Source organism: Myodes glareolus, chromosome 18, assembly GCF_982192425.1.
Source record: "Myodes glareolus chromosome 18, mMyoGla1.1, whole genome shotgun sequence".
Classification (NCBI taxonomy): domain Eukaryota; kingdom Metazoa; phylum Chordata; class Mammalia; order Rodentia; family Cricetidae; genus Myodes; species Myodes glareolus.
The window spans coordinates 46,738,960-46,755,724 of record NC_142043.1 but is presented as its reverse complement, the minus strand read 5'-3'; the positions used below and the strand labels follow the sequence as shown (position 1 = coordinate 46,755,724).

Below are 16,765 nucleotides of genomic sequence, written 5' to 3'. Positions count from 1 at the left end.
TGCTTATTTTGTGTGAGTTGATCACTTACTGATCACTTGCTTGTCCACAAATATTTTAGCATAATTTTGATCACCTCTTAGTATGTTAAAAGGAATTCTTTACCTTCCTCCTATATTGGATCAAGTTTTGTTTTTTTTGACAGATATCATTTTTTTCTTTCTTGGTTTCTATCATTCTTTAGATAGAACATTCCCTTAAGTGCTTTCCAGGAAAAGGTATTTATGGGAATGTTTTTAATACTTTGTCTGAAAAATGTGTTTATTTTACATTTTTACTCATTGATTGTTTTTGATAGCTGGGCTGGGTATAGAACTAGTTTTCCTCATTCTGTGAACTCGTTCCTTTTCCATGCTTCAGCCTATAATGTTTTACTGTGAAGAATCTGGATAGTGGCTTGGCTCTTGATCTTCTGTGTATGGACATTTGTTTTCTCTCTAAAGTCTCTGGGGTTTTCCCCACATGTATTCATATTTTGGAAGGTCTAAGTTTTATGTTTTTGCTCAGGTCTATCTCTGAAACTATCTGGGTTCACATCTCTTGGGTCTGGAAGGTTTTCCTGTTACCCCTGTATGACAAGCTTCCTGCTGCTGCCTCTCTGTGAACTCCTGTTTGTTGGGCTTTAGGTTGGTTGGGTCTAAGCTGTTATTTTAATGTTCTTACTTTCTTGCCCATAGTCACCTTTGAGTTTCTTTACTTTGGAAATTTTTCTTCATTTCTGACTCTTCTGTTAAATTTCTTTTTTCCTTCCTTCCTTCCTCCCTCCCTCCTTCCCTCCCTCCCTCCCTCCCTCTCTCCCTTCCCTCCTTCCCTCCTTCCCTCCTTCCCTCCTTCCCTCCTTCCCTCCTTTATTGTTGTCTGTGGTACTGGGGATGGAACACAAGGTCCCAAACATGCTCATGCTAAGCAAGTTCTTAATGACTTAGTTGCACCCGGCCTCTCTTTGTCTCTTTCCATTTTGAGGCAGGACTTCATTAAGGTGGCCAGGGTTGCCTTGAACTTTTGACCTTCCTACCTTCACCCCTGAACTGACCTTTATTTTGTGTTGGGCTCTTCTTCCTCCTGGAATGTTCCTCCTTCAGAGAGGCTCTGTCCTTGCTGGACTTTTAGGACACAGGTGGCTTCTTGTCTTCCCTCCCCCCACTTTCTCCCTCCCTACCTCCCCGTATTTTGAAAACAGGCTTCCGCTATGTAGCCCAGGCTGGTCAGACTGGCAGTGAGTCTCTCAAACTTGGCCTCCTGAGTGCTAAAATTCCAGATGTATACTGCCATACCAGGTGTCCCCTGTCTTGTCATGTATAAGAGTGACTATATACATTTCACATTCTGCCTGTTCATCACAGGTGCTTGGGGTTTTGGGTGTGGAGGCTGGACAAGACTTCCCCTGTTGCTTTCGGGGGCCCTGGCATGTTATTCCTTGAGCTTTCTCTTGGGTCAGTTTTCTGTGTTCTGCCTGGCTGCCCAGCTTCTGAGAACTGACCAGCTGACCTGGTGGTGAGAGAATCAGGAAGATGAGAATCCTCTCAAGTACTTGCCCCAGCTCCCAGCCTGCAGTCCGGAGTCCCTTAACAAAGCCATCTAGAAAGGGACCTGTGATCTGCTGCAAGAACTGGGGACCCAACCTCACTTGGGTCCAAAAGACTTTCTGCCTCCCGTCCCATCCTCAGCCCTACACATCCCCTCACACACAGCGTAATGTGGAATTCGCGGATCCTGGACTTTTCTAGACCCAACTCTCATGTGCTTTGGTCCCCTCTCCTGTTCTGTTTGCCCTTATATACTTATGCATTTTTAATTTGCTTATTGTCGTCTTGGTGAGGGGCTGGTACCAAAACAGACATAAATAAATGTGTTCTGTCTGCCATGTTTGCTGGAAAGACCCCGATTCTTTAACAATATTTGTCTCACGCCTTCTACAGACAAGAGACAGCCTAGAACTGAAAAGGGGCCAAGGCAAATGGCAGCAAGAGAGGTCTGGGGAGGAGAACTCCAGAGCCATTCCTGCAGGTTGCAATCAGGAGCTAGTGGCCGTTCAGTAAGCATGTTTGTGGCTGTCTACATGGCTTCCTGCGAAGGCAATACATGCTGCAAAGCAGGGCTCAGAGTTGTATGAATCCTCTGGGAAGATGTGACCACTTGGGGTGCCATCCCAGGGAAGTATCTTCTAGCAACATCAGGTTGAGCATGTGCCAATGCCTGAGAAGAGAGAGCAGACAGTGATCAAGAGAAGAGACGTCATGCTCTATGAGACATCCTAGCTTCCTTCATAGGGACGGACCACTGATCTACACATGCAGGTTTGTGCCTGCATAAGAGTGCCCTGCCTTGACTATAATGAAACCCCAGAGAGCTCCAGAGAGACCAGGTACACACCTGTCCCTGCTCCTTCATGCTCCTTCAATTGGCCATTTCCACCTGCCCTTCCTGGTGTCCACACTGCTGATCTATATGAGCCAGGACTACAGTGCATGTCCTATAGACCCTATTGTCCTATAGACTCTGTTCCTTCCCCTCCATGGTCAATAGGTGACAATAAGAATGTCATAAAGACCTCCGGAAGTGACACCTTGGCAAAGCAATCCATGGAACCCCAAAACATAGGTGCCTTCCTGGCCTCGAGAACCAGGCAGTCATCCTTCCTGTTGTACTAGGAGCCCTCTCATTGTCTGAGAAAGTACAAGGAACCCAAGGTACCCTGCTGCTTCTGAAATTCCTCCAGGGTTAAAGTGTCCATCAGTCCTGTCTCCTCTAACCTAGACCAGCTCTCACCCAGGCTGCATCCCCAGCTAACCTCTCTCTCCTCCTCCACCCTTCCCGAGGGATGGCTCCCAGCCTCTGAGTGGCTCACACATGTTCCAGAAGGGTCTTCTCCCAACTCAGATCTACCAAGCCACCTGCACCTTGTCAGAACTCCATCTGTCGGGAATTTATTACTAATGCATTTCCTAACAGGCTCTATAATAAGATATTAAAGACTGTAGCTGCATCTAGCAAGCATTCCATAAATATTAATAATGCCTTTAGAGATAGCACCTCAGCAGAGATGGTTACGGGTTTGTCTGGATTTGGTCAAGAGTACAGAATTCATCATCCGGGCCCCATGATCACGAGGAGTGTGAGCCGCAAGCTGCCAGTTCTTTCTCTCACTTGTCTTTTTGCCCTTTAAAAAAAGTGTCTGTCTTTTTTTTTTTTTTTTTTTTGAGACAGGGTCTCACAATAGACCAGGCTGGTTTTTAACCTCTGATCCCCTTGCCTTAACCTCCTCGGTGCCTAGATTACTAGTGTGTACTACCACGGCTGATGTTTGTAGTGCTGGGGATCGAACCCAGGGTTCTGCATGCTGGGCAAGCACTTCTACGAAATGAGCTATATCTCTAGTCAGATACTGTCTCAGTTCATTTCCTTTGTTTACAACTTTCCCTCCATAGTGTCTCCTTGTGCTCTTGATTTCTGTCCCAACAACTGTGCCCTGGCCCTGGCACCTCCAGGACATTCTTCCCTTCTGATTCCCTTTTCCCTTTGGGTTCCAGCTGTCCTTTTCCCTGTCCCATTCCACTTTTCTTTGTGTCTGTTTGACTCTCTCTCTCATCATTCTCTCTTCTCTTTATCTCCAACCTTCCTTGCTTTGTCCCCTCCCCCCCCGCCTCGCCTCTCTCCCTGGCAGTGTACAGCCCCCCACCCTACTCTGTTCCAGTGAGCACCCTAAGCCACCTCCAGAGAAGCCTGGAGTAGAATGTAGCTCAGCCTGCATGGGAGAAGCAAGCCATTCATCATTATTATTAACGAACAAGATCCCGAGCACGGCAGAACTTTCCCAGAGTCTATTCCCTTGTCACCCCAAGGAGTAGCAACAAGATTTATTTGTCTCAGAATTGCACAGGGTGGCCCATTTACAGCCGGCCCATCGCAAGTGATGTGGAGCTTAAATGGGGGCTGGAGGAGGCGGAGGCCTGCCCTGCCTGTGACCTATGTGGTATGGCCACTTGCTGAAAGGGACAGCCTGAGGTTTCAAAGGGACAAGGGCTATAGAAGCGTCACTCTGGGTTGACTGTGACAAGTGCGTGATCAGGCTGTTTCTTGCTCATTCTGTCACCTGCCACAGCCGTGTGAATCATCACAGTGATCTGTGTTGATCTGGACATTCAAAAGGGATGGTCAGCAAGCAAGTGCTGGAGCCTCTGAGTCACCTCCAGCGAGCCCTGGCCGAGCCGTGATCAGGGAGTGGTGGCCAGGTGCTTAGATTTCTATGCTGACTGTGGGCACTGATGGGGAAGAATGCCAGCAGGAGAAGTGGGGGAGCCTGTGGCAGTGTCTGGGAATAAGGAGCCCTAGCACATGTTTGAGGCATGTTCTAGAGGTGTCAAGTGGGAGCAAAGAGCTAAGACCCATAGAAGCAAGAAGGTGTCGGCGAGAAACACCTCCCAAGTCAGGTCCCACACACAGCAGCCGAAGGGGTGTGTGAGGATCAGTGTAGAGAGAGGACCCAGGGAGCCTCACCTCCTCCCTCCCCTAGATGGATATTCCCCTCACTGCACATGGGCCTGTCCCAATGCCTTCCCACCCCCGAGTGGCTGGCAAAGATCTTTCCATCCTGTTTCCCTTAGCAAATTCATTTAATTTCCATGACCTTGTCTGATTGGCCTGTGCAGGTCAGGTGGTTACTCTGGCACCAATCAAATACATCCTGGGTCTGAAGTTGCTTGGCATGTGACCTGGCTCTTCTCTTGAGCAGAGCTGAGGAAGGAGGGTGGATGAGGAGGCACGTTGGCTTCTGTGGGAGGTTGAGAAAAGCTGTATAGGAGTCAAAGCATTTGGTTTGCAGCCAGCCGTCAGGAGCCATGGTAAGACCTGGATCTCTCATCAGAAGCCACGGCTTGCCTAGGGCAGAACATAATACCTCCCTGGGCTCACTTCTCTCATCTGTCAAATGAGAGGCCTGGCCCGGATCATCCTGAAGCCCCTGCATTCAGAATGGTCCATAGTCAGAATTGGCCTTTTGGTTTAGGGACGTCCCTGGCCTCAGCTTACCCCTCATCTTAGGCTCAACTCTCTCTTCCTCCTACAGGCTCTGCACCCTCTGCAGGATCCCCTGGGAATATTTCCCAGTCTTGTTTCTTGCAGAAACAAGAAACCAATACATGGACAGGTTTTCTACTTGAAAAAGAAATACTACATTTATTTACCTGCACGCATGTGTGTGCACGCGCGCGCGCGCACACACACACACACACACACACACACACACACACACACACACGGACCTCCTATGGGAGTTGGCTTTCTCCTTCTACTGTGCGAGTCCCGGGAGTCAGACTCAAGTTATCAGGCATGACAGCGAGCTCCTCTACTCACTGAGCTATCTCTCGATACCTGTCCAAGGTGCCTGTCCAAGTTCATGGTGAAGAAATTCATCTGTAGGCTCTTCTCCTTTTCCGTGGGGTCTCATCTCCCCGTGCCTGGGATGCCGTTTCACTGCTAGGATAACAGTGCTGGGCAATGACCGTTTGTTGAGTGTTACTGCATGTTGCCATGTCTCCTGTAAGACGCATATTCTATTATTCCCACCTCATCCCGTGTAATTCTTTCTCACATTGTTCCCGAGAGGCTGTGCCATTAACGGTTCCATTTTACACACAAGGACCTGGAAATCAAAAGGGGTTAAACAGTTGATATGTAAAGTCTCCTGGTAGAAATACCTGGGTTCTGAATTTGGGGATCTGACTCCAGGTTCCTGCTCTGAGTCTCCAGGGTCCACTGTCTACAGGGACCAGATGTGCCTGGCCCCTGAGAATCTGCTTGTGCTGAGAAGGCAGGCCTGTGTAGCCATCTGTGCATCCCATAGAGCAGCAGCTGGCACTGGAGAGGCTCCAGTGTGTGTGCTGATCCTTGGTAGAGCATGGTGCCTGGGATCCGAAATGTGGGACGTCAGCACTCTTTTCTGCCCAATGTCCGTCCTTCTAAGTTTATGAATGGCTCTTAGCCAGGGTCATTTAAAACCTATCCTAAGTTATGCAGAAATCAAATGGATTTTCACTGTGTGAGACACTGTGCCCAAGGCTGGGCACAAATAGGCCTTCTGGTCCCCTTCTCCAGTGTCCTCTGGGCCTTACTCCTGACTCCAGGAACCCGATGTTCACAGAGCCTAAGAGCTTGTCCTAGACCATGGAGTGTGGACAGGTGAAATGTCCTCATCCCTCTGAGATGGAGCTCAGGTGACATCTGATGGGGCCATATTGTTGAGCTGAGCTGAGCTGTATTCTGCACGAGGCCTGCATCTCTAAAATGTATCTGGGCCTGTGTGTGTTTTAGAGGGGAGTGGTTAGGGCGTGGAACTGTAGGCTGAGGGAGCGTCATGGTGGAGGATGTCTTTATGGAACCCTGCACCAGGGGAGCTTGATCTTCCAGCTACACATTTGCAGGTGACTGTGACCATCAGGGTCCAAAGGAAAGAGATCTTCCTAGAGAGCTTCAGTGAAGGCATGTCTGGGAAATGCCCACTTTCAAGGGGTAGTGTATTAGTCACTTTCCAGGACTGAGACAGAAGACCCAAAGAAATCATTTTAAGAAGGCTGGAGAAATGGCTCCTGAATATGCACAAGGACAGAGTTTGGTTCCCAGCAGCAGCAGCAGCAGCAACAACAACAACAAAAAGTAAAAACAAAACAACAGCAACAACAACAAAAGCAAATGTAGCACATGGCTGTAATCCTGGGGCCAGGGAGGCAGAAGTGGGAGGATCCCCAGGGTTCATGAGTCAGCCAGTCAGTCTAGCTGAAACCATCAGCTCCAGGTCCTGCGAGCGATCTAGTCTTAAAAAAAATAGAAAATGACTGAGGAAGGCACCAGTACCAACCTCCATACTTCCGTGCACACATGCACACACACCCACACTCATGTGCATGCATGTGAGCATGACCACATGGGCAGACATACGTGCACATGAAGCGAGAGAAGAAAAAAACTGACTTAAAAGAGAAGAAGGTGTATTGGGGTTCACAGCCTAAGAGGTTTCTGCCCATAGCTGCTTGGTTCTATTGCTGTGGGCGGGCAGTGCAAGGGAGTTGCTGGGTTGGAGCAGTACAAATGGCTCCATGCAACTAGGAAATAATGCATGAAGGGCAATCCAGGGCCAGTTTGTGTGGGGTGTTCTGTGCCAAGGGTACTGGGGATCCACAAATGATGATCAGGGGAGAGGCTTCCCATGGCCAGTCTTCTGTTCCCATCAGTAGAGCGTTGGGGGATGTCCCGTCAGCCCCATACTTGGCGATCAATGGAGGAGAATTGGCCAGCTCAGGTAGGACCATAGCAACTCAGTAGCTGGGCTCTCTAGAAGCACTGGTTGGCCCAAAAGAACCAATGCCGTGGTTTTAGGGCAGCCTTGGTTGTAGAGGTTGAGATCACGTGCTTGGAATCAACAGCACTTGAACCCAATGCCTTGCTCGCTCGTCCATCTCCTCGCTGTGTGGCTTTGTACCAGTTGTCCTCTGTGCCCTGTACCAGTGCTGCAGCAAGGAGGTATAACTGGTGGTTTTCACCTTTCCCTCCCTGCAAAAGGCCTCCTTCAGGTGTCTTTCCTCCAATGTGTCCACACTTTCTATAGTGTAGAGAAATCCATGTGGCCAATGGTGAGCAGGCACTGTGGAGACAAGGGTACACAGGGGTAGGCGGTATAGCAGATGCTCAGAATATAACCACTTAGTGCTGCCGAGGTCTGACCGTGTTTTCCCGGGGCTGTTCACTAACTAGTCTGTGTGCCAAGCATCCTCCGAGGCCAATGGAACTGCAGGCTGGGAGGGAGGGTGAGAACTGGCTGAGGCACACAGCCAGGGTGGTGGATTACAGGGCATATAAACCGGGACAGTATACAACTTCCCAGGGAATGTGGAAGCCCCATCCCAGCCTCATGAGGAAGTGGCCTTCACCAGCCACTCTGAGTCAAAAAGGGACAAGGGCTTACATGAATGGTAGAACAAGAGTTACAACATCCTGGAATGCTCCTTGGAGGCAGTGCCAGCCTAGGCAACCTACAGATACTCAGCTGACAGGGTGGCAGGGGAGGCCCCTCCCCTTGGAGCCTCCATGCTCCCCCCCCCCCCCACGCTAAATCCAGGTACACACCTCCCACTCTCGCTTGCCCTTGGCAGATTCCCCACAGGCAGGTTCCTAGTCACCCTCCAGGGCAATCTGTTGCAGCTTGGGCAACCAAGGGGCTCTGGACGAAGGAAGCGGATCCACCAAGAAATGGGTTTGGGGACCAAAAGGCCCCTCTTCCAGGACTCTGGGATAAGCAGGTCGTCTTTGGAGCCCAGTGCTCTTACAGCCACCAGGAGGCCATCAAAAAGGGGAAAAAAGAAATCATGCATTTTACATTCCTCCGAACCCGCTTAGAATGGAAATGACAGGCTGGGTTTGGTTGGCTGCAGGGGCGCGGTTAATGGCCTTTGCGGGACCGGAGGAATGGCGGCTGATGGGAGCAGCTGCTTCCGGTGAAGTGAGACTCAACCTCTTATTTACTTTGCTGTCACCCAGAATACACCAGTGGGGACGCCCATCTTCATCGTCAACGCTACCGATCCTGACCTGGGTGCCGGCGGCAGCGTCCTCTACTCCTTCCAGCCCCCATCTCAGTTCTTTGCCATCGACAGTGCCCGAGGCATCGTCACCGTGACCCGAGAGCTGGACTACGAGGTCACGCAGGCGTACCAGCTCACAGTCAACGCCACGGTGAGTCACCGCCCTGGGCCTCCAGTGCCTGCCATCTGCTTCTTCTCATCTAGAAGGAAACAGGATATTCCAAGGAGACTTGATTTAGCTCCATGCCCCTCGAGGATTTACAGTAAAGAATATGGTGATGGTGGCCTTAGTAAACAGGTGGTGTCACCGTGCCCCTGGCATTGTCCTCAGAGCCCAAATAGACTTTCCATTAACCTTCAGACATCCCTACCTCATGAGTATGGTTGAGATGCCCATCTTACAGATACCGACAGGAAGACTGAGGCAGAGGGGCAATTCAGTGGTTTACCCAAGTCACCCATGAATACCATTGCTTAACTTGCACTGGCAACATCCTTAGGACAGTCAGTGCCGGTGCCTCTGGGAAACAGATTAGGGTTGTCCACACAGATGTGCCCCGACACTACCCAGCAAGCAAGGGCAGAGAAGTCCAGACCTCTCACCAAAACCCCATAGTGTGGTAATGCTTCCCCACCAAGGAATGCCCACTGTGCCAAGCTTCCTACCCAGTCCCAGGGAATTGCAAGATGGGCCAGTTCAGGACAGAGGAGGAGCATTCAGCCCATTTTGTGGATGACAACATTGAGACTCCAACAGTTGATTAAGAGAGGGGAAATGGGAATCCAAAGCTTTGTCTGACTTTGGGCTCTGGTTGCCATGCTCCATGGCCAGGAGTCTGAGTCCCCAGCATGCACTTGGGCCTTTGACGCTAGCTATTGTGAGGGGCTGTGGGCTAAGTCAGCCATATGTAGCCCTGTGTGCCCTCATTCCAGCAACCCCCTGGGAGCACAACTGTCTTTTCAGTGGCCTGCAAAGCTAGAAGTGACCCCCAACACTCTGTTGTCCTTTGGGTCTGTTTGCAGAGCACAGGCTAAGAACAAAGAAGTTATGGAACCCTTTCTTCCTCCATGGTCCACTGGCCTCACCTATAACACAAAGTCTTGCCCCCTACTGCTCAAAAGAGGGCACCCAGCCCAGGCTCCCTACTGATGCAGAGAGGGCAACCTGCCCCTGGCCCTGTGAGCCTTCAGAGGGCTTTACCACCATGTGGCTGCAGGGTAAACAGCCAACCCCAGACTCCACATGGCAGCTGACATCCCAGTTCCCTGCATCTGGCTTAGGTTGAGTTTTGAAAGATAGAGCTTTTCCCTCAGTCTTGGCTAAGACTTGAAGAGACTCCTAGAGCCAGGAAAAACCAACTTCTTGCCTGATTCTCTGGGAGGTCTCTGCCAAGAGTTTCTATTTTCTCTCCTAATTACATATTAGTTTCCTAGGAAGAGGTCTAAATAAAAAATAAAATAAAACCGACTTGGGAGTGGAGGAGACTTGTAAGTCTGGGGTCCCCTTTTGGGGCGCACCCACTAGCAGCATCTGTGTCCCCTCCTCTTTCCCTGTCACTCCATCCGGTGTACACACCTGGGCCTGGAAGCATGCAGGTGCCTGCTCTCTTTCCCCTTGAATCCGTCCTTTGGGATAATCTCTACCCAGCACACAAATGGCTTTGGGATGTAGGATTAGACCAGAGCATGAACAGGAGTGTGGGTGGTCTATCCAGAGGCCAAGCTTGTACTGGGAGGACAAATACAGCGAGATTGCTGGTAATCTACCAACAGTCAGGCCCTGAGTAGGGTCAGGACTTCCTGGATGATATAGCTGCCTGCTTAGTCCCTGGACAAGCTGCTACCAGGTGTTCCTAGTGCTGGTGAGTAGCCGTTGGCTACTGGGCACTTCCCCAACATGGTGGTTCTGCATGTGTCCCAGCAAAAGAGCAGGAGCCACAGATCCCAGGGCCGTTTCTGGGAGCCAGATATAACTCCATCCATCCCTCCTTCCCTGTCATAGAGTCCAGCATGGTCTACATTAACACAACTACAGAAAGAACAGGATGTAGCTACAAGGGCGGGATAAGGATATCAAGTACCAGGCTGGCTACCTGGTACCTGGTAAAAGTCTGGTAGCCACAAGCCAAAACCACAGTATCTCCTACCCGAGAGATCAGTCCTCCTGGGGACTCCCCTTCATGCTATGTGGTCTTTCAGGCCCCTGGCCAGGTACTGTGCACCCCACCCCATACTTGATGCTTCGTGTGTGTGTGTGTGAGGCTCTCGCCTCTCCCATCCTCAGCAGTTCTCCTGTGTCCTCCTTGACTGTCCCTGGGGTCTATGAGGGACAACCAGGGACAGTCTTTCTCCTCATAGGATCCACAGAGCCATCTGTGGAGGGCAGAGGCCAGTGTGAGGCTTCGTGTAATGTGAGGCATGGCCCAGTGAAACCAAGGCCAAGCTAACTGGATAGAGGCGGTTAGTCCTCAAGTACCAGCAGAATTCCTTAGCCCAAGGGCCACTGGAGTCCTTCCCTGGAGCCGTTCATTTCACAAAAGTGCTATGGCTGTTTGTTTTACAAGCTGGAGACTGGCTGATGTGAGGCCCCAAGTCAAGGCTGCTAAAGGCAGATGCTTCTATGTGAAATGACTTGTGTTCCTTAGCAGTGTGTCTGTGCACAAATCCCTCTCTGTCTTTCTCTGTCTCTGTCTCTGTCTCTCTCTCTCTGTATCTGTCTCTTTGTCTCTGTGTGTGTCTATCTAAAAGCCTAACATGTGACAATAATATATAAGGCAGGGCACATGAGTGAGTGGGGTGAGTACTAAGCGGGTAGACATGACTGTCCTTGTTATCATTGGGTCTTGCTAGCTGGTTGTGTTGGGATGTTACACAGACCTCAGTCTGCTGAACATTTAGGGTCTTAGAACACGGGCTTTAGTGTTCCTTTCTTAGTGAGCTTTATAGGACCAGGTTTCTGAGTTTAGTGGCTTAATATTGCCTGCCCTGCCCCTGGGGTTATGCATGGCCTTCCTGACTTCTCTCAGCACTGCTTCGAGGAGGCCCCCAGATGGTACGAGCCCTGGAGCTCCCCCTGCTGGTTTGATTGGGAAAGTTACTGCCTGGCAAATGCCTAGCAGAGTCAGAGGAACCTGTGTAGGTGAAGGGCCTCATCTTAGTGTCCTCTGTCCTGAGATGGGGGCCAGTGGCCCTGGATGAACAGACAAAGGAGCTGAGAACAGAGCCATTCCTATCCAAGCTAATGGCCCCGCCCACCTGGCTTTCAGGAGAACTAGTCCTAGACCGACGGCCCTGCAATCAACAGATCAGCCTCAGCCCAAGCCGCTCTCCAGGATGTCCTGCTTCCATTTTCTTGAACATCTCAGGGATCGCCAAAGAGCCTTAGTGCTCTTGAGACTCCCTGTAGGAGTGCAGAGGTCATGTGTGTATTTGTAAACACAGGGATCACACACTACCACCCTATGCATGTATGCATGCGTGTTCACAGTGGCCTTCTAACCCAACACTGTGTCCTCTCGCTGTCTTTCTCTCTGTGTCTCCCAAGGATCAAGACAAGACCAGACCCCTGTCTACATTAGCCAACCTGGCCATCATCATCACGGATGTGCAGGACATGGACCCCATCTTCATCAACCTGCCCTACAGCACTAATATCTACGAGCATTCTCCTCCGGTAAGCCCTGCCCGCAGTCCCAGTGGTGGCCTTTCCCTGCCCCTAATCCCTGTGAGGGACAGTGGAGACCCCAGGTACTTTGTGCATTACGCTATCTTCCATCTCTCTGATGCTCCCCAGAAGGTACCGTGGGACAAAGAGCTACGTATGACTGACCGTAAGGGAACTGATTTATGAGCAGTGATACCCATGAGCACTCCAGCCTGTGCTGGGGGTGGATGTGGATCTAGGCTCAGCCAGACCTCCTTGCTGCTTGGTCATGTTCTCCACAGACCTGCTGCCCCCCTTGGCCACGCGCCCACCCACAATGACACAGCTTCCTTCTATTACTAGGCTCCTCTCTCAAGTCCAATCTATTCTTTAGAGCTCATGGAGCCGTCTGTCCTCCATAATGACTCCTTCTTTGGGGGGGGCCTCAAGGTCAGGTTTCAGGGGAGATGTCTGATTTTGTATTTATGTCACAGGCCTATCCTTTGGTTCCTCTGGAACTAAACAGCTGTCCCCGATCCAGTGCAGGTCTCAGGACACAAATAGGCCGTGGTCACTCCACAGGGGCCTGGCTGGAGCCCTGGCTAAAATATGGGTGATTATCACTGCTGTGATAGCCACCTCGTTCTTCTGCAGACTGGAGGGGAATGCTTGCTATGAGCTGATGAAGGACAGTGAGGTGCCTCCCCAGACAGATGCTTCAACATGCATCTTGGGGGAGTGTTTGTGAAAAGTAAGGAAGGGCTTACCTCAAAGGGAAAGTGAGGGGGACCCCTGGAGACTAGAGATACTCAGAGCCTTACCCTGTCCCCTGAACTACTCAAAGCCCCAAACATGGGGAGAGGTCGGTATGAACAGAGTCCCTAAGCCAGTACAGCCACGGTAGCTGGCCCTGTTTGGGTGCTATGGTTGTTCTGACTTCAGGCATCCTTGGCACCAAAGGTGTGGAGCTGGCGTCTGGTCACTTGCTTTGGGGGCCAGATAGGAATGAAGAGTTGCCAGCAAGATGCTTATCCTCTTGCTGCCATGGGTGTCTGGAGCTGCTTGGAGAACAGGCGGTGTCATCTCAGGCTCACTACTCCCGTTCTCGGCGTCCTAGGTATATCAGGGTGGCAGCTTCTGAGGTCCGGGCTGCAGGTGCTCAGTCCACCCGGATCCAGGGACTTCTCCTTCCTTTCTGCCACCAAACCCACTATTGCCAGTCCTGCGTCTCAACCTTAGGCCAGACCTGACTGCCATCTTCAGACAATTCCAGGCCTGCCACCTCTCTCTAGCTCTGGCTCCTTATTCTGAGTGCTCAGAGCTTGAAAGCATCTGCCGCTATGCTTGCCTGGTATCAAGGTTCAGCAGAGGTGGTCTTTGATGGATGTGGTGTAGTGGGATTTGAGAAGCATCTTTGGAATGAATGAATGAATGAATGAATGAACTCAGGTTCTGGTCATCTCGGCCCTCTTGCCCTGCCACTCAGCTCACCCTTTTACTTGCTCTCATTACCAACACAGAGACCCTCTGACCTTGAGTTCCCAGCTCCCCTCTCCCTGGCTTGTCACTCGTCTCAGAGTGAGACACCCCTCTCCACTGCAATCCAACTGACTTCGAAGTTACATAGGTCAATCCCATCTCTCCTGTAATGTTCATATAGGAGCATAGCCTCAGCAATCCAGATCCTGTCTCTGGAACATCAGCTCGGGATACTCTGGGCTCTCCCCACACACTCTGTGTCCAAGAAGGAGTATGGGGAAGATGCTTAAGGCCAACTTGATTGGTGCATGCTGGCACCACATTGGCTGTGTCCCCAGAGGGACCCTGTGAAGCCACACTGCTGTCTACACAGACCCTGGGAAATGGGGCAGGGCAGGGGGTTCCTGAGAGAACCCGTTCTCACAGACATCAAGCTGTGGTGGCTGATGACTCCTTGTGTCCGTTAGCCATGAGATGAGGTATTTAGCCCTTGCTTCATGAGATAGTCACAAGACTGTGTCTTTGACCCAAGCGTCTTCTGAGTGCCCGTGGCAATGCCTTCATAGCTTACACAGGTGTCTATGTCAGATATCAGAGTTTTCCTCTGCCCCTGCGTGCACTCACTCACTCCTTCAGCCTCAGATCCATCTCCCAGGTATTTATTAGGTGTCCCAGTATGTAGGGCCCTGGGCTAGGTAAGCTATGCCCTTCCTTTCTAGAGGATTGCATGAAGCAGACCAGATGTGTGTCTTCCTTCATACCCACTGTCCTCAGGCCCCTCTGCGGCTTGTCATGTGATTGTCTTCTCTATCTCAGAGATCTCAACATTTCTTTTTGTGGTTGTGTTGCCTGTTGTCTGCCAGTGTGGGGGAGCAAGCGCACCCACGCTGTGAGGGCATGATAAGTCCCTTTCACAAGGGTTGTGGCCCGGTAGAGGAAGACAGACCAAGCAGTGAGCTGGGTTCCAGCCTCTCTGGGCATTGACCAGCCCCATAGCGTTTGCATGGATCTGCTTCTCCCTTCGCTGGAAAAGGAACCCCGGTTTTTCCCATCCTGTAGAGCCTTTCTCCTCCAAGCCAGTCCCCACATGCTCCAGGCCCGATGTCTCCAGGCTGCTAATCAGTTCCCAAGCCTTGATCTGGATCTCCGTGTCCCTTCAGTGTGGCGGGATGATTCCAACACACCCAATTCCTTCGCTGGGCCGGCATGGTCTGTTCAGTATCCCAGACTGGAGAACCCAGGCATCCCCTCATGCCCAGTGCTATCTCTGCTGCTTCCTGGGGCCATGTCAAGACCCCGCCCCACCCTCCCGGCTCCCCCTCTTTATCTGTGGTTCCCAGCATGTATACCTCCCTCTATCAGTGTATCAGGCTAGCAAGCTTCATCTAAAGTGTATATATTACCTAATAAAATCCTTCTTATTTGGGATTATTGCATCAAATTTTAATTTCCTCACTCGAACGGCAGCATGTCAGCCTGCCCGTCAGTGAGGGGCCCGACAGAAGGTGAAAAGAGCGGATAGACTGCACAAATTACTGCCGGCGATGCCTATCAGCCCTTTGACTGGAATTGACTGGAATTAAGGACTGAGAAATAGGATTTTCTGCCTCAGAATCTGCTGTGGCAGCTCTCGTCGGAAGTCCCCAGCTGTCCCCACCAGCCAGCCCCCGCCCCAGTGAAGTCCCCTCCCCACACCTCCAAAGCAAACTGCATGTCACCTTAATCGTGTCAGAGAAATGGGGGCTGGGGTGTCCCAGCTAAGCTTGCAGAGAATGAGATTGGTAGTGGTCTCTGAGACCCAGCACCGGTCCAGTCTGGTCCCCGCTTCAGCCACTTCTCTGGGGATGGGCCCCAGAGGAAAGAGACCTGGTTCTTTCTAGCGAAGTCCGAGCTCATGCCCCACTTCCTGTCCACCAGTCGGAGTCCTGATCCTACAGTCTCTGCTAGAGCGGGCATCTCATTCCAAGTTTAACCTTCCTTTTCCCAGTTACTGATACTCTGCCTACCCATCACGCCTGTTGAGCTTAAGAAAATTCCTAAAAGCTACAGGAATATGTCTTCCTTTGCAGGGGAGGGGTCAGGAGAATCTCTGCACACGCATCATGCCTGGCACATGGTTGGTACCCAGGAGATGCTCACTTAACTGGCTCTTCCTCGTGGGGCACCAGCTGTTCAAATGTAGAAAAAAAACTCCTTAGCTAGAGAATAGAACTTATCGTGTGCAACGTCACAGGTCCAAACTAGCTGGAATTGTTTGCGAATGTATGCATAGTCCCAGGCAAGGTACCCAGGGTTTCATTAGGTGTTCACAGCAGCTCTCTAGGGCCAAATTTATAGTGTCATTTATATCCCCCCCCCTGTGTGTGTGTGTGTGTGTTCATATGTATGACTATACATATTTGTTGCTGGACAGTGGAGCCTCTTACACCCATTTTATAGATGGAAAACCAAGATGTGTAGGATATCTAAAGTTACAGGACTCAAACGCTTAACCACCTCTGCTTCTCTGCTTGTCACAAGGAGTCAGGACCTAGCAAGCCTGTCACCTGCACCTTGCTTCCCAGAAGGTCACCTTCTCCTCCTCACAAAGCAAGTGCTTGGGGAAGGGAAGAATCACTCAGCAGGGGGCCTGTCTTCAGCCCCCTAGCTGGAGCCAGAGCTCCCACCCACCCTCCTGGTCGGGCCTCCCAGGGCCTTCGCCTCCCACAGAGCCATAAGCTGTAGGCGTGGACTCATCCTCAGAGGCCCAGCTCTGTGCTGGCACACTACACTTCCTCCCCAGTCCTCGTCTTTGGAAATAAGTTGCAGTATATTGAAAATATAATCACCGAGACTCTGAAACAAGAGCCGTGGGCTCCCCAGAGCCCCCATACCTCCTTGTTAATTCCTTCTCATAACGTTTCCAGGCCTTCTGTCTGCACTTGTATTAAAAGCTCAGAGTTTTATTAAAAGTGGATTTATTTACCCAAAAAGAGATGAAACCCCGAACCTGATTGAGAGCCTGGCAGAGCTTGCTCGGCAGAGTCTTGGGTCCAACTTTGTCTGGGAGAGGGACCCCTCTTCCTCATGTCC

General features: G+C 51.0%; 1 protein-coding gene across 1 annotated transcript in view; it reads left to right on the top strand.

Moving 5' to 3' along the window:
• Cdh23 (cadherin related 23) overlaps window positions 1-16,765 on the top strand; it is a 368,288-nt gene that overhangs the window by 138,346 nt on the left and 213,177 nt on the right. The window contains exons 7-8 of the mRNA XM_087898136.1: window positions 8,528-8,722; window positions 12,116-12,244. Of these exons, the coding sequence (XP_087754262.1) occupies window positions 8,528-8,722; window positions 12,116-12,244 (324 nt within the window). The remainder of the gene's footprint in view (window positions 1-8,527; window positions 8,723-12,115; window positions 12,245-16,765) is intronic.